We start from the raw sequence: 27,277 nt of genomic DNA, 5'->3' as shown, positions 1-27,277 counted from the left end.
AGTTAAGCGAAAGCACAATCTTTCTTTAGAAAAACAATGCTCTCCATCAAAGAAAAAGAATACTGGTGTTATCAACCGAATTCTAAATGTTAGTCCTCCCTAGCCTCTCTAACATTTTTGACCACAATTCTAAACAAACAACTTCCTCATAATTTGAAGCCTTAGTTTTATCACCTTTATGAAGTGGAACAATTTTGCCCTCTTTCCAATATCAATATCTTTTTCCAATATCCTTTGCAACATGGATTTGTAAAATTAATCATAATTTAAAATTCTGAATATTTTTATGTATTGTTTATGTCAGTATGTTTATTAGTTTTAGTTTCATTAACACACATTGTTGGCATTTGCGATATGCCCGTTATTGATGTTATTTTGTCAAAGTGATATGTAAAGCAGTTAAAATTTATGTACTTACTGGATTTGAATAGTTGCGTAACTTTATTTTATAGTAGTTTAAAATATTAAGTTGTGTTTTTTTTTGAAGACATTCTCTTGTCGCTACGGAGACAATGTGTCAGCCATTATATTTAGTTTCTCGCTTGCCACTTTCATGGAGTGTGCATGCTCGCTGAGAAGTTTGATGTGTGATGGACAGCTGACAAGAACAGTGATCGGAATCAGAGTAACAGGTATAAACAAGATAGCATTCAGGAAGAAATAAGAACACATGCCAGCAGATATTTAGGTTCAGAGGAACTTAAGTTTTTATGCGACAGTTGGAGGAAAATTAATAGTATATTCCAAAAAAGGAATCGTGGAACTTCATAGTTCCACGATTCCTTTTATTAGTTCTATGGAACTATGAAGTTCCACGATTCCTTTACAGTGGAATAAGTATTGATAAATAAAAGAAAATATTGCTATAGACGTTTTAAAAGGAATATTCAAGGAAACGCTAATTGGAAAGTTAGTAGTAGATTCCAAAAAAGGAATCATAGAACTGTGAGTTTGTAAAGTGGAAGAGTTAAGACTGTCTTTAAGCATCAGTGAATAAAATAAGAAATTGCTATTCATGTTCTAAAGGAATGTTCAAGGAAATGCTAATTAGGAAGTTTCATCTGTCTTAAGGACACTGGATCTAACTATTATTTCTACTGAAAAGGAGACAGAATTGAGTCAGGAAGAATTAATGTGTGCTAAATGAGTGATGACAAAGGATCCTGTAAAAATGAAGAATAAAGTCATATACAGAAAAAGAAACTGGCTATGAACATTTTGTCATTGTGCAAACAAAGTGCTTAGTTAAGTGTAAGTTTATTTTTAAAAAGGCCTTGGATCCAATTAAATTTGTAGTTAGTTATGTAATATTGTTTGAAGTGTATATATATATTGTTTTTGTTTTATTAAATGTGTTTATTTTGTATTTTGGTCTTCAGTCAGTGATTTTTGGATTCTGAAAGAAATAGTAAAAAAAGAGGTCATTGCACCAATCAGAGTGAACCCTTGTACAATAAATAAATATATAGGTACACTCAGAAATAAAAAATAATTGTTGAACAGAGATAATTTCTATATACAGGATTAAATAAATAAAAATCCTATATTTAAACAATGGCATAGCTGGTTGGATTAATATTATAATAATATCCTCTAATGTACATTATCACCTCTATTATTCATTATCAATATGGATAACATTACGAAGGAATGGTATTAAACATGATATCAAAATTGGAGATATTAATGTCAGCTCTTTGCTTTATGCTGACAATGTTATACTTCTAAATAAATCCGCTACAAGTTTGCAAGATTCCCTAACTAAATTGAATAACTGTTGTGATAGATATGGCATGAAGGTCAGCAATAACAAGACAAGGATAATGAAAATGATAATGAAATCGGTTCTCCATTCACAATGCAGCTGAAAATATCAGCTGCATTGTGAATGGAGAACCTATAGAAGAAGTAAAACATTTCAGCTACTTAGGCACGATTTTTAGTGAAGATGGTAAATTAAATTTGGAAATAGACAACAGAATCAACAAAGCTGGTATGGTAGGAAGTCAATTGAATAAATTCATATGGAATAAGAGAGAAATTAGTCGGAACAATAAATTAGCTGTATACAAGACAGTGTTCAAACCAGTTTTAACTTATGGATCTGAGAGCTGGGTCAGGAGCAAAACACTTGACAAAGACTAGAGACTGCAGATATGAGAGTCCTGAGAATGATTAGAGGCATGAACAGATGGCATCCATGGCAACATCATATTAAAAATGAGGATATTAGGAAAGAACTTGACATTGTCAACATCCAGGAATGTGTTAGCAGAGCTGATCTCAGGTGGTATGGTCACTTAAACAGAATGGGCGAGGAAAGATTTGCAAAACAAGTGTTCTCTGCCAGGTTGGCAGGAAAACGACCCAGAGGAAGACCAAGATATAGGTGGATTGATACGGTACAAAGTGTCTTAGACGATAGAAATATAAGATCTGATAATGTTGAAGTCTTGACAAGTAACAGACTGATTTGGAGGAAAATTGTAGATAGGAAGTTAGTAATGATGTAAATTTTTCATGTAGTACTATTATATCCTGTACACCCCTTGAGGGTAGGAATTTGATGGTGATGATAAGAATATCTTCTATATAAAAATCTCTTATATTAACAGATTGATCTATGACTTATAAAAACAGAACAAACAAACAAAAACAGTTATTTAACGTATGGGGGAAACAAAAAAAATTATTGAGCAAAAACTATACACAGACTGACAGTTCAGTTAACCAATTGAAGGCACTGTCTGGAAGTAAGTGCAAATTCTAGAGGCCTCCAGGAAAGGAGTGCATGAGGCAGTCATTAGTGATATGATGAATAATCTTCATAGCAACACACAAGCAAAAGGGTGACTGTGAAGTAGTAAGTAGGCGAGTGGCCTTGTTCAGTCCTAAATCTGTTCAGCCAATCCAGAGGTGTCAAGGTAGATGAATCAATCTGGTTTGATTATTGGATCTGTGATGAGTTACTTGTTTGTAATTTGTGATTCATTCCAGAGTTTTCTCTACCAGCCCTGGGGACCATTATCTGGTAAATATACAAGCCATATGAGAGATCTGGAGGCAAGGCAGAGTGCTGGAGGTGAAGAGATATTGTGATGATCAGGAAGATGAATGTTATTTCTGATTTTCTTTATTTCTTCGATAATAGCTTCTTCTCTTCTGAAGCATGGAGGAGTGATGTGGGAAAAAATAGGTAACCATGGAAGAAGAGTAGCTTAACCACAGAGCTTAACATAAGAGTTAAGCTGTGTGTGTGTGTCTCTACATGTTTCGTGTGGTGACTTTGGCTCCAAACTAGCAAACAATACTCTGCAATAGGGAAGACTAGAGCAAGGGCTACTGTTCTAAGAGTTGAAGCATTACAACCCCAAGTTGTGCGTGTCAGTTTGTTTATGATGTCCCTGGCAGATATCTTAGCTTTTTCCAAATGTTTTCAGAAAGTTAGACTGCAGTTAAATGTGACACCAAAGTAACAATTGTTACTTTCCTGGATTAGAGTCCTGTTGCAGAAGTTTTTTTTTTTTAGTTTCCTTTGAGCCTCCTCATTATTTAGGTGGAAAGTAGAAACAATGGTTTTGTTGAGATTAGGAGATGGTCCACAGCATTCAAAGTAATTTTGTAGTGAGCTCATATTTTTGTTCAGTGTTTCTTCTAGGTCTTGGGAGGTACTGCTTTGGATGGCAATAGCTATGTCATCAGCATAGATAAACTTTCAACTAGCTGTTGGAGGGGTATCACTTGTGTACAGGCTGAATAAAGATGGGGCGAGGACAGATCCTTGTGGCAATCACCTTTCTCTCACCTGTTTTTTGCAATTTTCATGCAACTGATAATTGTCACTCCTTGTGTTGCCTCTGCAATGCCTTTTTTCTTGAGATAGCATGCCTACCCTCATCAGTCATCCATTTTACACTATTTTACCTTATTTAAACCTTCTGCCTCTGGGAAATACATTCAAACACTGCCTCAACCACATAATTCCTGAATACGGCTCAAGCAGAATTTATTTCCTTTCCATCCAATCCCTCATTCCATATACAGCTACAAGCTGCCTTCTACATCTGTTATAATGACCAGCCTCATAGTTCCACAAATATATCCCTTTCTTACAGAAGTCCTCATATGGCTGGTCACCAGCCAAGTAATCACTTCATGGTCATGTTGAAAGTTTATTTTTCACTTGGTTAGACTATAATAAATTTAGTTTAATCCTTTATCCAAGTGTGAGCAAACAAAGTTTGCACCTGAAAATATCTTCAGGACTGGGGTAAGGTAGTACAACAGGGCAACTCGCAGCAAAGGTGGACCAAGCTAATATCACGTCTATCTCAATATCTCCCATAATGCAAAACACATCTCCTTGCGGATATGTATAATGTTATGCATTAAGGGAAGGGCCACTACCCAGACTAGTTTTGACCTTTATTGAGGTCTCTTCAGTGGGAGCCAGGCCCAGAAGTGGAGATACCAGGCAGAAGCAATAGCGAGGTCATCTTTACCTATCCAGATCCAGAGTAATTTAATAAAAAGGTGGCACACCTTTTGGCAACTCCTATAGGTAAAGATGACCTCGCTATTGCTTCTGCCTGGTCTCTCTACTTCTGGGCCTGGCTCCTACTGAAGAGACCTCAATAAAGGTCGAAACTAGTCTGGGTAGTGGCCCTTCCCTTAATGCATAACATTATACATATCCACAAGGAGATGTATTTTGCATTATGGAGATATTGAGATAGGAGTGATATTAGCTTGGTCCACCTTTGCTGTGAGTTGCCTGGTGTTGTACTACCTTACCCCAGTCCTGAAGAGATTTTCAGGCGCAAACTTTGTTTGCTCACACTTGGATAAAGGATTAAACTAAATTTATTACACTTCATGGTCACTTTCACTAACTGGAGGAAGATTCTCACCTCATTTACAATATCTTTTGATGTGAGAATCAAATCCAAGAACCTTATAGTTCTTGTGTATCTTCTGTTACATACTACCAAAAGTAGTTGTCTCTCAAAAAACGCAAGAAAATCATTTGAATCTTTACTGTAATTAAAATCACCCTTTTCTGATTAGTAAGACTAATTTGCCTATACACTTCCTGCTCACTACCTTCCACATTGCCATGTCTATAGCAACACTGAACTAAATATTTCATTCAATCTGCCTCTACTTCACACCAGACTACATCAAATCACTGCCACTATTTGCTCCTTTTATCTCCACCTTGGATGGGCTTAACTGCTTTGCTGCTGTCAACAGCATACAGCACTCCTCCTCCTTTTCTTCCTTGTCTTCTTCTCTATTCTTGCCACGATATCATTCTCATCCAACTGCATCTCACTTATTCTGATAATTTTTTGATGAATAAACTCTATCAACACTATAATTTCATCTCCCTTATTTCAAATAGCTCTGGCATTTGTAAGCATACATACTGAATTATTTCTGGTTTTATAAGTGAAATCAGTGAAACTGATCCCACTTCTCAGAATTGATTCCCCACCACACACATTCCTCTTTTTAATGTCTAGTCTTACATCTTTCCCCCAGACCTAAATGTTCCCTACACATCTCCAGCCACTTCAATCCTTTCTTGCACACTATCAGTGTCACTTCTGTATCCACCATCCAGATTTCTCACAGTGTCTCCCTATCCACTGTGCCGACCCCCTCTCTTTTCCTTGTCCATCTTGTGTTTCTTCTTTCTCATTCTCTACATTTACAAGCTCTCCTACCCTGCTTTCCTGCTCTTCCACATCACTTCTTGCTTCCTCGAGTTTTCCATTGACTTCAGTTATTACTCTCTCCCAGCAATAATTTCTCCATTTCACTCACATCAAATCCACTTAAATGTCCCTCTTGTATTGCTGCATCCATCCCAGATGTTCATCAAATGAACTCCTTTTTTCCTCACACAACTCTGTTAGCATACCATAATCTTCACTTGTTGTTTCAACTCATCATTATCACACCTGGTCAACACATTGACTACCTTTTCTACCATACTTTTATCTTTTACTCTCCTTAACTACCTCCTAATATCCATTCATAGATCCTCCTTGTTACCAACCAAATCATTCTTGCTACTACCATGATCAACCATTTGCTTGCTTACTTTTCAATATTCAGTTCTTCAATCGCTCTGCTCATTCTTCCCCAGGAAAGCAAACCTTACGCAGCTTCTCATTAACCACATCTCTAATAATCTAATTCTCTTGAATCATTTGCCACCTCATCTTCACTGCCATTCTTTTATTCCAGTATTCCATACTGGAATAAAATTCTGCAATTCTCCTCATTTCACTCTGCAATCACTTCATCCCTTGCCTCATCTTCACCAGATGTGCTTTCATGTCCTGAATTATTTTCTCACTGCCATTCACTTTCTCTATTCAGTCAGTCACATTTTCTTCCTAACTGTCCCTCACACACACTATCTTATAGTCTTTTGGCCTATCTTTTGCATATGCTATCTTACTGTTGCTTTCAATCAGCTCTTTTATATTCTCTTTCACATTTCTTTTATTATCATTTACTCATCCAACTCCATTCTATAACAATCTTGATTTCACTCCTTTCAGCATTACCATTAATTTCTTCATTTTCCCACTTCCGAAAAGTAGTCTTGCATTTCCAGCACAAGATGCACTTCTAACATATCCCCACCCCCACCTCTCTCTCTCTCGATTCTCACTTTCATACCACAATTCCTTTTCTCTTGGCAAAGAATACATAGTATGCACACTGTATTTCACAAAATCTCCCCATGCCAAATCCTCTGAATAATGATGTCTTGGCCACCACTGTTCTTGTTCTCATCAGCACCAAGAATAACACTATTTATGGAATGTGTTCTTTAAAAACATAAAAAGAAAACTCTCTCTCAATTGGACAGTCATAAACAGGAATAATCCTATCACTAATATTGCTAATTATATACTAAAACAAGAAATTATCTGTAAGCCCATGTTCATGCTGCCCCATATCTCCTCCCTCCCCTCTCCTTCAGCATGGTTATTCATACATTTCATACATTTTCATACATGATTATTATCCATTTCTCTTGTTGAGGATACTGGGAAGAACTACTACACTTCACTCACATTAAAATGTACCATGTTTAAAGATTACGATAACCTCCTGGCATCGTTCTCCTCCTCCAATTTTGTATAATGACCAAGGCAAATCACCTGCAGATGAGAACAACCCACCAGGTATTTCTCTAGTCTTCTGCTACAGAGATCAGAGAGAATCCTTAGAAGCTTGGATTTTGAGTGTGCTTAAAATTTGTGCTCTAGAATTAATCCAGCATTTACTCTACAGTATGAAACCTATATCCAACTATCCCAAAGAAAAACTAAGGTACAACTACACTCACCTCAGTTCTTTCAAAATTAATGAGGAAGGCTATCCACAGAACTCCTTCGCTACTTGTGGGCCTATCAGCTAATTAGCAATGAGCAACATGGATTCCTCCACTTCTGTTCCACAGAAAATCATCTAGCCACAAGGCCTAGAAAGGAGTACATCACAAGCTCATTCAACATTTCCAGAGCATCTGATTGAATCAGTCTGGCAGAGAGACCTACTTACCAAACTATTATACTGCCTTTCACTCTTGTAACTGGTCACCAGTTTCCTCTCAGGTCATTCATTATTTGTAATGGCAGATAGCATGAATTCTTTCTTCAGATTTCCCCAATGCTTAATACCACATTCTTTGTTCCTTTGTCCCGGTGCTTTTTTATCACATAAACAACATCATATCACAACCTCAAATCCCATTCATAATTGTGATGATAAGAGTACATGTTCTTCTCATTCATTTCATCTTCTTCATTCAAACATTCACTACCTTTCAAAGCTTCCATAATCAATGCCAAAAAACACTGATCTCCTTGTCATTCTTGAGTGTGGTGAAAATCTAGAGCTTTTCAATGCTAACAAAACACACTCCTGTTTCATTCCATGCAAGAAAGATCTCATTTCACTTCACCTTTGATAATGATCAAATCTTTAGCTGACATTAGATTTCAGTTATTAAGCATTGTTAAGTCGGAGTACTTAACATTGTTATCAGTCTTTTGAGATAATGATTTATCAGAAGTAAAGAAGCACTTATACAGAAATCGTAATTGGTTTTTTTATCTTATTTAGTATTGTGAATTTTCATTGTATTAATTTTATATAGTTGCTTAGTCTGAATTGATATGTAAATAGCTAACCATTTTGGTGGGTGAAAAAAAAAAAAAATCTAAATGTGAAATGGCTAACTTCTGAGACACGTGGTGAATGTACTAGTATATCTGTGATGTAGCACGGTGCTTCCCCCCCCCTTCCACCGTAACGCTACGAGAGTTACGTAAGGATTCCGCGAGCGGCGCTAGGTGCCACACGACGTAGTGAAAGCATGACGTATACATCGATGACGAAAGAGAGAAATGGCGCAGTGTTTAAAAAGGGATGTAATGCTATGAGCAAGGCTTTTAGACGTTTTCCTGCTGCTGTATTCCTGTGCCGCGGAAGCCCAGCTGGCATGGAGCCTCTACGAGGGTTTCCTTTGCTCGTGGAAGTTACGACCGAATAACCAAGAGAACTTACCAGTCAGAAACAAAAGTCCAGCAGATCCTGATAGTGGAAAACTACAGAAAAATTCCAATCAAAGTATAGAGGGAAATCGTATAGAAAATCCCGAGGAAGTGTGAAGAAAAGCGATCATATAAGGTAGTTGTCTGACGAAAGAATTGAAGTGGCCAAATTAGAATATCCAGCAAATTGGTAAGGTGAAAACTTTATGTCTACTAACTAAAGAATTCAATGAGAAGATTTTAATGTGTGTGCTAAGAGACATTTCTTTAAACTGTTGCTGATAGATTTAGAAGGAAATATAATAATGTCTCACATATGTATCTTGAAAGAGAGTGAATTACGAATGTCCTTATTTAAATCTGAGATATATGTAAAATTTGAATAGGGTTGTTAAAGAGAATTAGGGATGGAATTTGATAAGTATTAAGAGAAAAATTTAAGTGATTAGAGAAGAAAATTGAGACTAAGTGATTAAATGTTAGTAATTTTGTTTCAAAGATAGAAATTCATGAAAAGGGATAATTACTGTATGCAAGAGTGTTAAGGCTGTATATATAATTTAGTTGAATGATTAACTAAGTGCTTCTCAGTGTAATATATGAATTCTAACCGTAATTAAAACGTTTTGTTTTAATGTGAATGAAAATTCACATTAAAACAAAATTGATCCTACTGCACTTGCTCGCAAAATATAACGAACCACAAAAGCATGGGAAACTGTGTAATACAAGGTCAGGACTGAAAATTAAATTTTTAGCTGAGAAGAGTGAACGCTGACTGTGTTCTATCTCCTTGGTCCTATATTTTAGTATCCTAGGATTCAGGGTGGCACAGCGTATACAAATAAATTTTCTCTGAATTTGAAGTGGGAGATAGAACCAGTGCCGAGACAAAGAAATAGGCATCTGCCATTTTCATTTCTTTGTCTCACAAAACAACAGCTTCACTCTTATCAGGGATTCGGCCAGTAGTGTTATTGATAAGAAAGGATTAACCTGGAAATAATAAGTGTGGGATAGAAGTAAGAGTTATAATATATATATAGATGTGATAGCGATAAGAAATTGAACATTAAGGACAGGAGACGACACAACACATATATCTCTAGCTTTTCTGAGCACAAACACATGACATCCATATTCTCCTTAGCTTCCAAAAAATTTAATGTTCATTTTAATTTTGAGACTACTACTCCCTAGCATAATTTCTAACACTATATAAATCTCAAATTAGCCCAAATTAACCTTACAACAATATCTTAAATTTGGTACAAGGCATCAAAAACCACCATATTAATTATTTTTTTATCAATCCTCCCCATTCCCCACCACACACACATGAGAGAAAGCAATCTATAAACCATTAGTGCCATAGGCAAAGAAGTTGATTCTTGGTGTTACATTTTGGTTCTTCTTTATGCATTTTAGGTATTTTCATAGCACTGCTCCACTATTGTTCCTCCACAAGTGCAGCTGCAAGTCAACATCTATATACATCTTCAATTTCTGAACTATAATCACATGAACAGGTTTTTGCATTTTTTTTTTTTTTTTAACATTCTGTATGCAGGATTAGTTTAAAAAAAATAATGTGAATGGATTTAAAACTGATATGTGAAATAAATCAATGATCAGGACAAAGTTTGTAAAAATACTTAAAAGAGAGAGAGAGAAGAACATGTAGAAGAACTGTGGTAGTTTCTGTGTCTTCAGTATATGAAATTAGAAGAAATGTTAGAAATGGAAGACTAGGAGAAAAAAACCTAGAGAAAGAGAGAGTGAAGTTCATTGTAGCCATTTGTCTATATAGGATTTATTTAGTTGAAACTGAAAGAAATTGCTTTGCAGTTCATATACAAATGGACACAGTAAAGCTTATTTGTGAGTCATGAACTTGAAATTTTATATTAAAATTTCTAGTCTGAAAGGTGATTTGATGCTGTTGATATAGTTTTTATTTCTTTAAATGATATATGCTGAGACTTGAATGTTGCAAGAAAATTAATTCTAAAGCAAGTAAAGATGGGAAGAATTTATTTGTTTTTGCAGCTGTTATACAAGTACGAAAAGTTTCTGTATTAATTTTCCTCCTGTATGAATCTATAACAGTGCAATTCTCCTGAAAACTGTTCACGTTACACAGTGAAGCTGGCAGTGTAGAGCATTCATGCCAGCTGGGGCATAGCCTGGTCACACAAGATCTAGATATAGACACCATCAACTTTAAGAAGTATCAGTGGAAAGAAGGGAAACTAGCAAAACAATTAGAGGGCAAAGACGAAAATAGGTTAAATTTCTTCTAAATAACAAATACAAGGTGCTATATTCAGGTAATAATGATTATAGAAAGAAGTACTAAACATAATGATAACTCTCTTGAATGGGAGGGAATATCAAGTAGAGATGTGAGCAAACATCAAAACGGGGACTAAAATATGAGACTTATTTGTATCTGTGTTACTATACAAGCAATTTTACTAAGTACAAGTGCTTGTATGGCACCATCTGGTTCTATCTTAGTAGAACAAGGGGTTCTACTAAGATAGAAGTAGAGGAATTTTTAATCATTAGAGAAGAATGTGACATAAATAAAAAGGAAAATTGGTCCTTCGTGGTAACATATCAGAGTATGAGATCAGTATCAGACCTTGTTGGCCAAATGGTTAGCATAACTGCTCTCCAGCCAACAGGTACAAATCCTGCCACAGGCATGAAAGTTTGTGATTGTCTTTAGGTGGGAGATGAATTTGATTGCACAGTGTGAGACCACCTCCAAACTTTTGGAGGTCTGAAGTGGCTTGTAAATGTTCCAGGTTTGGTCTCTAAAGCACAATTTCCAGATTATATAAAAAATATATATTTAATCCATCCACTGGACATCATCAGATGCCTTATGGTCACACTGTTAATCAGTTATGTGCCACACCAGTCCTCTCCAGGTGGTCCTGCTATATATGCTTTTTTGTAGGCTTCAAATCTCTGAAGACCAGTCACTCCAGACACATCATTCATTCATCTCACTGAGAGTCTATTATTATTATTATTATTATTATTATTATTATTATTAACACCTCCAGGGAGTCGAAAGACTCATCGAGGGAAGGCATCTACTTTACAACTCTCTATCTCCACCACCCACAATCTACAATGAACCACAGCTACACCAACGCCAACTACCACCCACCTCTACCACTAGTATTTTCACAGACAATCACAAACATTCATGCCCACAGTGGGATTCGAACCCATGGCCTTTTGGCTGGAGATAGATACACTAACCACTCTGCCAACCAGGCGGGAAATCCTTCTCGTTATCCAGGAACTTTACCTTCTATTAGTGCTTTGCAAAGTCCTCCTTCCATTCTTTCAATGTGTCCAAAGAATTTCAACTTTCTTTTTTCAGTAGCCTTACGGAGCATTAAAGTTCTACTGATCCTTTCTATCACCCATCCATTTGTCTGCCTTTCAATATATGGTATCCTCAACAGCCTTCTGCAACACCACATCTCAAAAGCAGCTATTATTTTCCTATCAGATCTCTTTAGGTCATAAGTCTCACACCCATAAGTCACTGTTGGAAAAACAGCTACATCCAGAATCTTCAACTCTATTCCTGTGGAGATAGATCCATCTTTCCAGATTTTAGACGTCTCTGAGTGTTGTTTTAGTCATTTCTAATCTTTGGATGTCTTCTCAAAACACATATAAAAGACTATATAAAATTGATAAAAATAGAAAGAAAAAAAAAAACCTTAGCCAAACCATGGTACAAAATGTGCTATAGCTTTACAAAATAACCTTTCACTGGTTAGCATTCCAAGGTTGTGTTGGGTGCGGAAACACCAAACAAGTGTGATCTGTGATATGACGAGCCTTCTGACCCAGTTGAGGTTTGCATTGGGAAAACAATATATATATATATATATATATATATATATATATATATATATATTAATTTATCCTGAACATTATGAATATGTCATACAGAAGAGCAGCCTTTAATCAAAATACAGACCTGTTAATCATATCACTAAGGACAACTGCTATCAGGATTTTCAAGTTAAATGGGAAATTCTACTATATATCATTCTTCAAATTCCAATATTATGATAGTAGAGATGAAATGCATATGTATGGAAGTGACATAAATCAGAGTTTTATATTATTCATTTCTTAAGACATCCAATAATAAATATACCTCTTCATTTAACAATATAAGGCCTAGAAGTGGACGTGACATTGACCACTGATTTCGGCAGTCTTCAAACATAATTATATTAAGAATTGTTGAAAGCATCTGCAAGATAACATAAAATGTTCATTTACTCGTAATCAAATCTTTAGATAATTTTGATATCTCAGTATTACAGTAACTTTAAAAATAAAACAGTTTATCATAACATGCATCAGAATGAAATAATAATAATAAAAAAAAAAAAATAAATAAATACACTTTTATCTTTTGTAGAAAAGATTCTCTCCTCCTCCAAAAAGAAATTTAGCTTCTCTCTTTCTCTTTTTTTTCAAATGACAAAGTTTATCATCATATCTACAAGATGCTTCTAAATTATTATTACATTTTCTATTCATCTACCAAGATTCAGTACAAAATGCTGAGTAAATAATTTTTATATAAATATGCATAATTAATACTTTTCTTCTAATGATAATAATGCTGGTTTTTTTATATCCATATTTACAATGCTATATTTATAATGATATATTTACAATAAGTGAGATCTTTTTCTTTTCATTTTAATAATCTGGTTCTGATTATTATGAAAAGAAAGTCTTTGAGTTGATACACAAAAATTATGGAATATAATGGAAGACCAAGGCAATCCAAAACAGTTATTAAATTCAATTAAGAGCCCATAAAACAATACAATTACAATCATAAATATCAAATTAATACACAACAGAAGAAACAAACTAATCTGGGAGTCCAATAAGGATGTAGCCTTTCTTCTACCTTATTTAATATATATATATATATATATATATATATACTGATGATATAATAAGAAAATGGATATCTGCAGTGACCAATGAATAAACATCAATTAACAAACAACAGCAAACACAGTGCTTTTTTTTGCAGATGATCAAGTAATCACACAAAAATGAAAAGTTCAGAGATCCAATCATAGCAACTAACAAGTGAATACAATGTATGAGTTCTACTAAAGAAAATTAGCAATGAAAATTGAACGTTGTCATGCATTAATTTGAAATGACATGTTTAGGACATCGATACAGACAAGTTCTGAGTATTTAATTTTCTATAAATAATTAATAACTTTTTTTGCTCATATTTACAATGGGAAACAGTGTTGATGATCTACTGAATGTCATGTATTGTTCAATCCAGAAAAATAATAATTTCCCAAGTGATTATTTTTTTTTTTGATTTCTGTGCATATTATATAGCTGTATTTAAAAACTGTATCAAAATTCAAATGATCCATGTCTCACTCTAGTATTTGCCAATGATAATTATCATTGGCAAATGGTGAGATTAGATTATAATCTAATCTCACCACAAAGTGTAGACGCTTTGTGCTTCTCAGATAAACGGTATGTAAAACATAGCTGTTGTTCATTTGATCTTTATGCTTTCCATATTTAAAATTATATTAATTGATAAATTAAAGTATTGAAAGTTATCCTACAGTTAACTGCAATGGACCAATTAAGATAAGCACTGATGTGCTATGCATTCTAAAAACTTTCATACATCAGTAAAACTGCAATAATAAGGTCAAATTGATGTGAATTTTATAGCACAGGTTGCATAAGCCACACAACAGCAAACCTAACCTAATTGGACACGTGAGGCCACCCTACATCTCATTCAATCACCTCTGAATCCTTTTCAGTATTTCTCCATCCTTTTGTAAACCAGGTGACCAAATCTATGCAGTAATCCATGTGGCCTGATCAAAACCTCGTACAATCGATCAAAGCATCCTTACTTCTACATCAGTGTTCTCTGCACCAATCTTATAATTCGCTTTGTCCTCAACTTTAGCAAAATGCCAACAAAATTTCAGTCCTTATCCACCACAACCCCCAAGTCCATCTCCACCAAAATATCCACCAATCCTATACTTTCCATCCCATATTTGTTTCCCAAATTTTAAAACCGTACACTTTTTAACATTAAAATGACATCACCAAAAACTTGCCCATTCAACCTATTTAGGTTTCCTTGCAAACAACATCTGCTCTACTTCTCATAACTCTCCCCAACTTTGCATCATCTGCAAACAACTACATATCAACATTTAAGCCCTTTTCAATGTCATTTGCATACAAATTAAAACCACAATGGCCCCAAACAGACCCCTCGGACACACCACTAGTGACTTTCCATTTCTGGGATATCACTCCTCCATACATAACCTGTTGATATCTATCAGACAGCAAATCTCCAATCCAATGAACTAATCTACAATCCAACCAGATCTGTTCCAGTTTGACTACTAGTTTGTTATGTGGCAATAATCTACTGAAAGCCTGTACAGTTGACCCTTGAAGAACGCAGGGGTTAGGGGCACCGACCCCCTGCACAGTCGAAAATCCAGTAATAACTTTTGACTCCCAAAAAACTTAACTACTAATTGATAATATAAACAGTTGATTAACACATATTTTGTATATTATATGTATTATATACTATATTCTTAAAATAAAATAAGCTAGAGAAAAGAAAATGTTATTAAGAAAATCATAAGAGAAAACCCATTTACTGTACTATATTTATCAATATCATAAGTTTATGCCATCTGTTTACAAGACGAATCGTCTGTCTGTCAGTAACTACATCAATATTGTCTTATATGATACAAAACACTGTAGATGTTATACATATTACTAACACTAGATATCAAAAATGAAAAGATAACGTGAAAAAGAAATTCATATTTATTTAGGTATAACAATTCATGCATTGATAATAAACGAGCAGCAATATGATTGCTTTATGGTAGCCTAGTCTATACACTAATGATTGAATCGTTATAAAATTGTACTATATGCACTTATGATTTAATACTGCATCTTAATGTTTGTTTATATTTTTCTTGACTGCGAATGGTGCCATGCATGGGCTGTAAGTATTTATGTGTGCAAGTTTTGATAAATTTTAACTTTTTATAATAGACTGGTATATATATTTTATGCATTTATGGCACACCTAACTTTTTCTTAATTTTTTCGACATTTCCAAGCTACAATCATCTTCGAGTTTTTTCAAATCGTCACAATTCTCAAAAAATTTTTCCAATATATTTATTGAAAAAAAATCCACATATAAATGGACCCAAGCAGTTCAAACCCATGTTGTTCAAGGGTCAACTGTATACGCATCCCTCCTTACCTTGTCCAAGATGGCGAGGGATGTTTACAAGTAATTATTCGTTACCGAATACAAGGATGTATTCGTTATCTTGTAAATGATCTTCCTTTAGCAAACCCAGCTGTTTATTAAAGAGAATTCTACTGCTATCCATCCAGTTCTGAATCCTTGTCCTCACTACTTCTCCAACATCTTGACCACAACTCCAGACAAGCAGATTTGCATATAATTCAAAGCTTTAGTCTTATCACCTCCTTTATGAAGTGAAACAATTTCACCATCTGTCCATTCCTTTGGGACGTGGGATTATTATCTAAGACTGATATTAAAAATGTACCTTGAAACTCCCTGAAACATTCCATTAAGATACACGGTGATATACCATCAAGTCCCATAGCACTGTTTACATCAAGTTTACTCAATGCCTTGTATACCTTGTGCTTGCTCACCATCAGTGGTTTCTTCCCCATTCTGACTACTCTCAAGTTTCTGCATTATGTTACACTCACAAGGATGGAATACTTTAATGAAATGCTCATTTAACACCTCTACTATATCCTCCTTGGTGTCTATCATTCTGCCATTATCAATGACAAGCATCCTCCTCCATTAATCATTCTTCCTTCTACTGACCACATATCAGAAAATCTCCTCAGGATTTCTTTTAGTGCCAGTTTGCTAATTGATGCTTATACTTATATTGATGCACTTTTGCTACCCTTACTAACTGAATCACCTTCCTTGCTTGCTCTCACTACTCTTTATGTAATTGATTATCTCCACTCATCTTGTGCCACCTCCACAATGCCTTTTCTTCAAGATTTCACACTTCGACTCTTCAGTCATCCATTTTTCATCTACCTTATCTAATCCCCTGCCCTTTGGAATACGCTCAGTCATTGCTTCTGTGGGATACTTCCTGAGTACAGACCAAGCAGCAGCAGCATTGATTTCTTTCTCATGCAATTTGTCATTCCATGATATCACTGCAAGCTACCTCCTAAGTTTGCCAATAATCACCTGTCTTATAATTCCACATATAACTTTTTCTCACAGAAATCCTGATATGGCTGGCCACCATCCAAGTGAACACCTCATGGTGACTTTCACCAAATGGAAAAAGATAAACTTGATCTACAACAATATCTTCTGATGAGATAATCAATTCCAAGACCCTCGATCCATGTGTGGCCTCTGTTACGTACTGCTTAAGGTAGTTATCCAGTAAAAACTCAAGAAATTCATTCTCTTTGGTTCTTGATGCCATCTCTTTATTCCAATCTATATTTCCATAATTGAAATCACCTATAATGATCACCCTTTTCGTATTAGCCACACCAATTTGCTTAAACATTTTCGTTCTCACTGCCTTCCACATTACCAGGTCAATAGCAACACCCTACTAAACATTTCATCCTGCCCACCTCCACTTCAAAACTAGTCAATATTTGCTCCTTGATTCTCCAACTTAGATGGATGCAACTCCCATGCTATCATCGATAACCCTCTTCCTTCCTTTTTCTTTTGTTTGTCTTCGCAAAAAGCTACATATCCCTCCATTTTTATTCCTGTCAGAACATCATCCTTGTGAAGTAGGTGCCAGGGGGACATCCCCCTAGTGTGTGTGTGTGTGTGTGTGTGTGTGTGTGTGTATAAAGAATATAAAAATAGATAAAAGGCAGTTCTAAAATGATCAATGAAAAGCTGTAAAAAATGTAAAAATAGTGTAAATGATCTATTCGTATATACAGAGATGTTAATTGTTATTAATCATATATCATTAATAAATTGTTAATAATTATTAAGATATTGATTTATAAAATTTAAAAACAAAAGGAAGGAGTGGATGAGATAACTATGACCTATGTGAATCCAAGCAAGACTACCATAATTACAGTAGTCCTCCCCGCATCTGTGGAGGATAGGTTTCTGAGAGGAGAGGAGAGGAAAGATTAGCAAAATAAGTGTAGCAGGTAAAAGATCCAGAAGAAGACCAAGATATAGGTGGATTGATACAGTAAAAAGTGCCTTAGAAGGCAGAAATATAATTCATTTCTTTTAGGCTTACACAGTGATCACAATACATTTTGGAAAATTATGGAGACAACTACCATGTTTGAGTAAAACTTTAGTTTAATATAAACCAAAATCTACACGCAATGTTTCGACCTTCATATCAAGGTCATCTTCTGGAGCATATACACTATATACAGAGAAACAAGCTGCATTACAATCTACATGTAGACAGAAGAAATATAATGCTGTCTGATATGCTGGAGTCTTGACAGGTAACAGATTGATTTGGAAGGCACTTGTAGATAGGGAGTTAGTGATGTAAGTTTTTCATACTATCATATCCTCTTGAGGATACATCAGGAATTTGATGAGATGTTGAATTTGAGAAAGTATACGTAACTTCTCGCTTGCCATTTACATGGAGTGCGCATGCTCACCAAGGAGTTTGATGGATGAGTGACAGCTGACAGAGAGAGCATTCGCATCTGGGTAACAAGGAAAAAATGAGAGAGCTAATTGAAGTTTAAGAAGGAAGTTTTTAAGGTTTATGTGACAGTCAGGAGAATATTAATAGAAGATTCCAAAAAGGAATCACAGAACTGTGAGCCTTTAAACTCACAAATAGAACTGCAAGAAGTAAGAATATTTATACTTCAGTGAGATAGGAGGGATAATACTGTATGCTATATAAGGGAGTTAAAAAAGAATCCAATGGAAAATAAGAAGATAAGTTTTATTTTTTCAGACAGGGCCTCACAAAGAAACTGACTCTGATGAACAATTTTGTTGTTGTGAAAACAAGGTAACAAGGCATTTAGTCTAGTAGACATGATTAAGTATATGCCAAACAATCCAATAATAGAATGAATCAGAGAATGAATGATTTTAAAATTTTTGGATAAGAAAATCTCTAAAATGTACACTTCTTTTAAAAGGCCTTGGATCCAGTTATTTTGTGGTTAGGTAATTTTATTTAAAGTGTATATATTGTTTTAGTTCTGTTAAATGTATATATATATTTTTTTATTTGGTCTCAAGTCAATAATTTTCCAGATTCTGAAAGAAATAGTTAAAAGTCATTGCACCAATTGGAATTGAACCCTTGCATAATTAATAAACACTGAGTAAAAATCTCTTTATAGAGATGAAATAAAATAAACAATCTCTTACAGTCAAAAGGATTGGTTTTAACTTAACTATATTTTGGACTCCAGAAAGCTTAATTCTGACTCAAGTAAAATAGCTAAGGGAAATAGTAATTTTAGCAGTAAAGTTTCTTCAATTAAAGATGAGGAATTTTTTAAGTTAATTAACCTTCATTCACAGGTAATAGTCATGAAAGCATAGAAACATTTTTTAGATATGCAGAAAAAATTAGATTTAAGAAAATGGTCAGATTTCCATTTGTTAATTATACTTCATAATGAATTATTGGGCAAAGCCAAAACATTCTTAAACACATCCCCTTTACTGAGAGACACTGACAGTTATGCAACATTTAAAAGTTTACTGATATCAGAATTTTCAAATGTGGGAATTAGAGCCTAACTTTTGGAAAATTCACCAATGCATTCAAGGTGATAATGAGTCTGTTTCAGAGTATTACCACAGACTTTGGAGCATTGCTCATAAATTTAATGTTTCATCTGAAGAGAGATCCTCTTTAAAATGGTTGCTGTTTAATCAGTTTAGGCATGGCCTTAAAGATAATTTGAAAGAAACAGCATACAAAAAAAAAAAAAGGTTAAAAATCTTGAACAATGTTATCAGCTTATTAGGGAAAAGGAAGAGAGACTTAGTGATATATTTCATTCCACGAGCAATAAACAAGTAAACTCTTTTCAGAATAATGAACCTTATTCTCCTAACACAGTGGCTGCAGATAAAGTGAGAGAAGGGAAGTTTCAAAAATTAAAAAAATGCTAACAAAAAGAAACAGTCTAAGGAAATTTATGTGAATTTAACTGAAGATGTTCTGGAATCTGAATCCAAGGTACAATCACATGATTTGGAAAAACAGAGGAACTAAAAACATTTCTTAGTGAATAGATAGAAAGACAGCAGAGACCAACAGGAACTTATGTTTAAGATGATATCTGATTTAACAATATCCAAGAATTCCACATATAATCAATCAATCTTTCTCTTCTAAATCTAATGGTATTGACAGGAATAAGCATCTCAAAGGAGATATATTCTAAAATGTTTTAGATGCAATAGTCGTGGTCATTTTGCTAAAGTCCTATGTTAGGGATAAACTTTGTTTTCAACATAAGAAATCTGAGAATATAGTAAATTTTGAAAATAATTATTATTCCAATATCATATTGGCAAGGACAGAAATGCCCTTGCAATATGATATATTTACTCATGTCTAACTATTCACTCATTAGACATGGGTAAAGCTAAACGCAGCTCCAACCCTGAAAGAGAGTTTGATGTAGCATTAGCTCCTTATGCTAAGGAAGATAATCCTTTGACAATTCTACAAGGATTTATTGAAAATGTGCCTTGTGAAATCTTACTGGACACAGGTGCACATATTTCACTCATTTCTTATAGTTTAACAAAATTAAAACTTTAATTCCAAATGACATTTCATTTTAAGTTATCCTATCAAGCAGAAGGGTATATTTGAATCAGAAATTTCAACTGATAAGCAAATAAATGTTTTTATTTCAATTCCTTGTTTTCCTTTGAAAGTTTGTCATCCATTAATAGTTCTCTGGAATCATCTAATCCAAATTACAAGTAATATTTGGAATTGATTTCCTGAAACGTCATGTTTTTGCATATAACTTTGTTGATTGTACAGTGTCCTTGTGTGGACTAGAATACTATTTGGAAAGGACATTAGGTAACAAAGGAAAATTAGAGCGGTCTCCTGAAGTTTTTAAAGACGATGATGATAATGATCAAGTATTTAATACTGACACTCTAAAGAAAGATGAGAAGGAAAACATTGAGGAAATAAAAGAGAACCTAATGGGAAAAATGCCAGCAATGCATGGGAATCTCTGAAAAAGTACTTAAATGAGGCGGTATCTGAAAATATCCCTAGTGTTAAAAAACAAATAGGTTGGGAGTGAAATGGATGTGCAATCTTATTAAGCAAGTGATCCACAAGAAGAAGATGATGTGGAAAGAATATCATGAGAATAAGAGTGAGAGGAGTTATGAAATATATAAAGCTCAGCCAAAAAAGTAATGAATATTGTGCAGAAAGCTAAATCAAAGTATGAAAAGAAATTGGCCATGCAAGCTAAAGGCAATCCAAAAGAGTTATCGTTATGAATGTGAAAGAATAACTTTATTGAATGCAGATTGTACTCAAGTGTCGGAAGCAAATCAGATTGTTCAGTTAATGAGTGCTCACTTTACTAAGATATATCAACCAGGTATGTGTAACATGTTACTGCTACATTGGATGAAGAGTTCATGAAAATAGAAGTTCATGAAAATGAGGTTGAAGAGCTGTTGCATAACCTGGATAAAAATGTGTCTATAGGGACAGATGGAATTATCAGACCATTCGCTAAAGGAATGTTCAGCTGAATTGGCTAGGCCTTTCACATATATGTATAACTTCAGTCTCAGCTCAGGAATGATACCACAGGAATGGAAAGAATGTATGATAGTTCCATTGTACAAGGGTGGTGCAAAGACTGATGTGTCTAACTATTGACCCATCAGTATCTCTGGTGTGGTGGTGAAGATTTTTAGAGAAGTTGGTAAGAACTCACATACAGAAATGGGTAGACAAACAAGCTATATTCTGCAAGGAGCAGCATGGGTTTACTCAAGGAAGGTCATGATTTAGCAATTTGCTTATATTTTATAACAATGTTATGGATGAGTTGGATAAAGAGAATGAATACACTATGATAGTGTTGGATTTTTCTAAGGCATTTGATATGATACCACACGAAAGACTGTTGCATAAACTGGAGAATATGGGACTGGAATATAAACTCTTGACTTTGATCAGGGGATGGATGACAGATAGATATCAAAAAGTGGTATACAGTGGGTGTGAATCAGCCAGATTTAAGGTGACCAGTGGTGTACCTCAGGGTTCAGTCATTGGGTCATTATTGTTCAATCTGTAGATTAATGACATTAAGCAGGATCTAATATCAGATGTGCAATTGTTTGCTGATGATACGAAGAATTAGGCAGGGCAATCAGGGATGCTAATGATATTCAGTACTACAAAATGATTTGAATAGACTGGAAATTTGGGTAAACAAAAATGGCTGTGAGTTTAATGTTAGAAAGTGTAAAGTTATGCACTTTGGCATGATTAGAATTCTAGCAGCATATTATATTAGCAGGGTTATATTACAAGAAAGTGAGGAGGCAAGGGATCTTAGTGAATTGGTGGATAGGAATTTGAAGTTCATGGGTCAGCAGAAAAAGTTGCAAATAAACTCAGCAAACCCCGACATGTAAGAATAAGGAAGGCACATTTTAACTCTTTATAAGGCTTTGATAAAGACCACACCTGGATTATTGTGTGCAGATTTTGTCTCCTGGGTTCCAAGGGGATAAAGAAGCTGTGCAAAGAAGAATTACAAAGATTATATCTAAATTATGGGATTTAGATTATGAGGACAAATTGCGAGCATGTGGATTACAGTCTCAAGTTGACGCAAGAAAGAGGGGTGATAGGATAGAGGTCTACATAAACTTTTGAATGGGTGGTGTTATAGGATATCATCTGATGAAATTTTTCGTTCTATGGAAGGTGGAGAGAGAATACGGGGGGAGGGGCATCCACGGAAGTTAAATTTTTTACAGTCAAAAAAGGGGTAAGAGCTAGGTGTTTCCCCCAGAGAGCAGTGAGTGAGTAGAATAGAGTTTGCCTTTAGAGGTAGTGAGTGCATCTAGTGTGAATGAATTTAAGGGAAGGTATGACAGATCGTTTGGATGATTTATAGTCCCCCTTGATGAGTCGTTGACTGCTGATATTTGAGATTCCTTATTGGAATCTCAAATAATAATAATAACAATAAGACTAGTGAAGAAAGGAATAGAATTCTGAATTTCTTTAAATCTGCCTTTGAATTTTTCTCTGGTGTTTTTACTGAGGATACTGTTTCAATGTCTTGCACTAATGAAGTAGAATGCTCGGTGCAGATTTGTACTCAATCTCCCATTTACATTAGGCAATATCAGACTCCACTGAAATATATAGAGCGTTTTCAGAAACTACAGCAGGAATATGAGAGGGTAGGATTAATTGAGAAGTCAAATTTTCAGTGGAATAGCCCATTCATCTTAACTGAAAAACCAAATGGAAGCCTAAGGTTTGTATTAGCTTGAGAGCCATCAATAAAGTTACAAAGCCTATTGATTCCCCTCTGTGTAAGATTGAGGAATTATTGATCTATTTGGAAAGAGCACAATATTTTACAAAACTCAATTTAAATTCTGGCTATTTTCAGATCCCTTTGAAGAAAGATGACAGAAAATACCTTGTATTTACTACCAGATGGCAAAAATATCAGTTATGTAAATTACCACAAGATGCAAGAAATTCTACCATGTTAATTAATTAATTATTGTATGATACAGTGGCCGTGAGTCCCCTTTATGGGGATGTACGGCACCATCTCAGTTCCCTCAAATTTTATCTGGGCTCGGAACCAGCATAGCTGACGAATCAGGCCTATGACTGAGTCAGTATTCCTGACTGTAATCCGTGTGTGTTCATGGGACCAGTTTGCCTGCTTGTGGGATGAAAAACCCCAGATAAACTGGCGGAAAAAACCCTGCTGTCCACACCCAAGACCGGCTAACTTGGCTATGGCTGAGGAAGATCCTTAAGCTCCTCAAGTCGTCGACGGGAATCAAACCTAGGACATTCCTTCCCCAGGCATATGGTTATGATGTGCAAAGCCACTAAGCTAATCGTGCAGACATTCTACTATGTCATTCCAGTCTTTAATGAATTCTGTCCTATCAGATATGTTGGGAAATGGAATCATCTGTTTTCAGGATGATTTCTAATTTATTCAAAGGATCTAGATAACCATTGTAAAATCCTGTGGAATGTTTTAAAGAGATTAGATGAAGCTAACTTATCTTTAAAGCTTTGAGTGTCAATTTTCCTTAAAAGAAGTTGAATATTTAGGCCATAAAATCAGCAACAAAGGAATTATGCCAACTCAGTCAAATGTGGAAGGCATTTGAATGAGTTGGTATTAGAATAGAAAGATGCACAAGATTTTAAGCATAGCTTTTATCAGTAAGCAATTATCAGGTCCAGAATTGAACTACTCAACTTTAGAAATGGAAGCAATAGCAATAATTTTTCCCTTGAGAAAATTTAGATACTTGTTTGGACAACATATTAAAATAAGATCTGATCACCAGCCTCTGTCATTCCTAAGTACTATGGATAAAAAACAACATATAATTAGGTGATCACTGGAACTGCAGGAATATAATATTGATGTGCCTTATATTCCAGGGAAAAGAAATATAGTAGCTAATTACTTATCAAGATCTCTAGGATTTGATGATGATGAATCTTCTAGGAATAACCATTTGAAACAAGATGAAGAGAAGTTCAAAGCTCATGTTATTCGTAAAATGAATAATGAACCTAGTTCACAAATCTAAAAAACGGTTGGGATTATTCAAGTTCAGAAAGATGATCCCATACCCAAAACTATTTCTGAAGCAGTATTGATGAGTGAAACTCATTAGATACATTGAGTTTCACCGCAGGAGAGGTGATAAACTTTGAAAACTTATATTTAGATAAAGATGGATTACTCTTATCTAGACAAATGGAAAAAGAAAGGTTGAAGGTAAAAATATTGGCACCAACTCAAATGATTCCTTGGATTAAGTACACTTTCCATGATTCTGACTTGGCAGGACACCAAGGATTTTATAGAACTTGGGAAAGAATAAAGGATAATTATATCTGAAAAAGTATGAAGAGTGACATACTGACGTATGTTAAATTATTCCATAAGTGCTAATTAAGACCACCTTTCAGAGGAAAAGCTCCACTACAACCATTTCCAATGACACCTTTTCAGGCTGTTGCTATTGATGTAGTAGGTCCACTGCAACTGGTAAACAAGGCAATAAGTATATTCTAGTAGCCATAGATATGCTAACTAGATTTCCTGAAGCAGTCTCAATGAATGATAAAACTGCAAAGACTATTGCAAGAAAGTCTTGAATATGATTATTTGTAGATATGGAACTCCTTACTTTCAGGTCAAGGAGTAAATTTTACATCTGAACTGCTGCTACAATTCTGTAAATTACTCAAGGTTGGAAAGACTTTTACTATGCCTTAGAACCCAGAGTATAATGGTATGTGCGAAAGGCTGAATAAAAATATAAAGCAAGAGACAATGAAAAGCACATCTGCATGCAAATGATGCTTTCTCAAGCATCATTTGCATGCAGATGTGCTTTTCATTCTACTATCAAAGAAAAACTGTCTTTTGCTTTATATGGTTTTGATCCAATCTTTCCTAATGAACTTGTATCAGTCATTCCAATACAGGATACAATGACATAAGTGAGTACCTAAAAACAGTAGTTAGAGCTATACTGGAGGAAGTAGGGGAGACAAGAGATCTGGGGGTGATGATTGATAGAAAACTGAAATTCAGGGAGCATATTGCAAAGGTGGTGAAGGTAACCTAGAGAATTGCAGATTCTCTAGATATGAGAATCTGCAACCAGAGATAAGAGTTATTGCCCCATTGTATAAGACCCTGATCAGACCACACTTAGACTATTGTTCTCAAATTTGGTCCGCAGGATTTGAAGGGGATAAATTAACTGTGGAAAGGATACAGAGGCTGTTAACAAAGATGGTTTCAGGACGACTGTACAATGTCGGTTACAAGGATCGACTGAGGGAATGTGGACTGCACAGTTTGGTGAATAGCAGGAGAGGTGATATGATCGAGACTCTTAAACTGTTGAGAGGCAGTTACAGGGTAGACATTGGGGAGTTATTTTGCTTGGTGGACCGATGGGAAGGAGCGATGACAAGGAGCCATCCCTGGAAGTTATGAAAGGAAGCTGTGAGCAAGAGGGTGAGGAGTGGTTTCTTTGCATGGAGGATGGTTGAACCGTGGAATCCATTGCCTGAAAGAGTGGTTAGAGCAAGAATGGTCAATGAGTTTGAGGAGTGGTATGATAGACTTTGTGTTTCCTAAGAAGGACCTCCCACAATGAGTCTTTTGACTCCATGGAGGCCTGAATAATAATAATAATAATTTTTCCACTACACATATGTTAGTAGGTGAAATAAGTAAACTAAGTTCACAGAAAACTAGAAAGTATATTAATCGTTTCAGAAAGTATAAGTCATTTTCACTAGGAGATTTAGTATTGTTAGATGATAAATCCAGTATCAAAAAGGGTAGGGAAATATTCAGGTCCATATAAAATTTTAGACAAATTTTCTCCTGTGAATTTTAGGATTCAAGATGTGAGAAATCCTAGTAAAATTGTAAAAAGTACACTCTGATAGGTTAAAAAGGTACTTTTTTGGAGTAGAAATTTAATTATATTAGGAGACAATATGAGAATAAAATATTGAAAGATGAGAGTTGTTTTCCTGACACTAATTGTGCATTTCATTCATAATCAGATAGTAGGAAAGGGAAAGGAATAGTTTCTAACCTCGTAATTCAAATACACAGAGCAAAGGAGAAAATTAAATTTGGGTAAAACAAAACCTAATGCAAGAAATTCTAAAAATCCCAGTCTACATAATTCAGATAATGTACAACATAAGAGTGATGATAATCAAAAAAAAGATTCTAACATGGATAATAGTGGCAGAGTATCACAGATTGGCTTTCCAGACTAGACATCAACCTGTAGTTGGTATGGTGGTGGCGGTGGTTATAGAGGAAACAGAAAATCAAGGTCCCGTTTCACCACAAAGACGTTATTCTTGTAGTCGCTCTCATAGTCCTGGTCGAAGTATCAGCAGAATTCCTCCTCATACTAGAAGATGATGATGATGCAAAGTGAAATGGGTTTTCTCTAATGGATCAAGGTTTTCACACAAGTCACAACTGCTCTCTAATTAAAATCTCGGATACAGCTACATTTGTGTTGTGATGTGTTGAGAGAGCATGCAGTCTTATCATATTTGGTGCAGCAGGATGATAATTTTCCCTGGGTTGATTATAACAAATTACTTTTGCTTTTATTAAAAAAGGAAGATTTGGAAAGCAGTTTGTGCCTTTATGTAATGAACTTTTACATGTTAAGATTTTCATCATTTGTTTCTGGAGATTGTGATTGTATATTTCACTTGCCAGTT

The 27,277-nt window shown here is 35.0% G+C and overlaps 1 protein-coding gene across 1 annotated transcript in view; it reads right to left on the bottom strand.

Annotated features, from left to right (window-relative positions):
* Positions 1–27,277, bottom strand: part of Ranbp16 (Ran-binding protein 16) — a 1,020,902-nt gene that overhangs the window by 78,470 nt on the left and 915,155 nt on the right. Inside the window, exon 25 of the mRNA XM_090392964.1 lies at positions 12,781–12,879. Coding sequence (XP_090249090.1) covers positions 12,781–12,879 — 99 coding nt within the window. The remainder of the gene's footprint in view (positions 1–12,780; positions 12,880–27,277) is intronic.

This window comes from Typopeltis vanoorti, chromosome 5 (assembly GCF_054136105.1).
Source record: "Typopeltis vanoorti isolate ZY-2024b chromosome 5, IOZ_Tvanoo_1.0, whole genome shotgun sequence".
Classification (NCBI taxonomy): Eukaryota; Metazoa; Arthropoda; class Arachnida; order Uropygi; family Thelyphonidae; genus Typopeltis; species Typopeltis vanoorti.
Note: the sequence above shows the minus strand (reverse complement) of the source record. Positions and strands in the feature narration are given on the sequence as shown.